The sequence below is a fragment of the Fulmarus glacialis genome, unplaced genomic scaffold (assembly GCF_000690835.1).
Source record: "Fulmarus glacialis isolate BGI_N327 unplaced genomic scaffold, ASM69083v1 scaffold20261, whole genome shotgun sequence".
Classification (NCBI taxonomy): Eukaryota; Metazoa; Chordata; class Aves; order Procellariiformes; family Procellariidae; genus Fulmarus; species Fulmarus glacialis.
In genome coordinates this window covers 1-386 of record NW_009194946.1, presented here as the reverse complement: position 1 = coordinate 386, position 386 = coordinate 1, and the positions used below count along the sequence as shown (strand labels likewise).

Below are 386 nucleotides of genomic sequence, written 5' to 3'. Positions count from 1 at the left end.
GGCCAGCCCAAGCTGCCCCCAGACACAGGCTGGCGATGCCCAGCCAGGCCAGGGTCCGCATCCTGCACCCGGCAGGGGTCACCGCTCTGAGGGCAGCACTGGGGACCACAGTCCTGGGGGGCACAGGGCTCCAACAGGGCCAGCAATGCAGGGCAGAACGGGGCCAGCTGCCCTGAAATGGTTGCAAAGCGGTGAAAGCAAAGAGGGATGGGATGGCAGGACCAGCACGCTGGCGGCCGGCGGGCCCCGCCCCGCGGCAGCCGGCCCCGCTCTGCAGCCGTGATGGGGACTGCGGCCACTGCGGGGGACGAACGGCCTCCGCCCCCGGCCCCGGGAACATTACGCCGACCCTTTTCTTTTCAGCCCATTTCATGCTCGGCTGGGCG

The 386-nt window shown here is 70.2% G+C and overlaps 1 protein-coding gene across 1 annotated transcript in view; it reads right to left on the bottom strand.

Annotated features, from left to right (window-relative positions):
* The window catches only part of OPTC (opticin), a 2,680-nt gene extending 2,619 nt beyond the window's left edge, over positions 1 to 61 (bottom strand). Inside the window, exon 1 of the mRNA XM_009587949.1 lies at positions 8 to 61. Coding sequence (XP_009586244.1) covers positions 8 to 61 — 54 coding nt within the window. The remainder of the gene's footprint in view (positions 1 to 7) is intronic.
* Between the last annotated feature and the right edge of the window lie 325 nt (positions 62 to 386).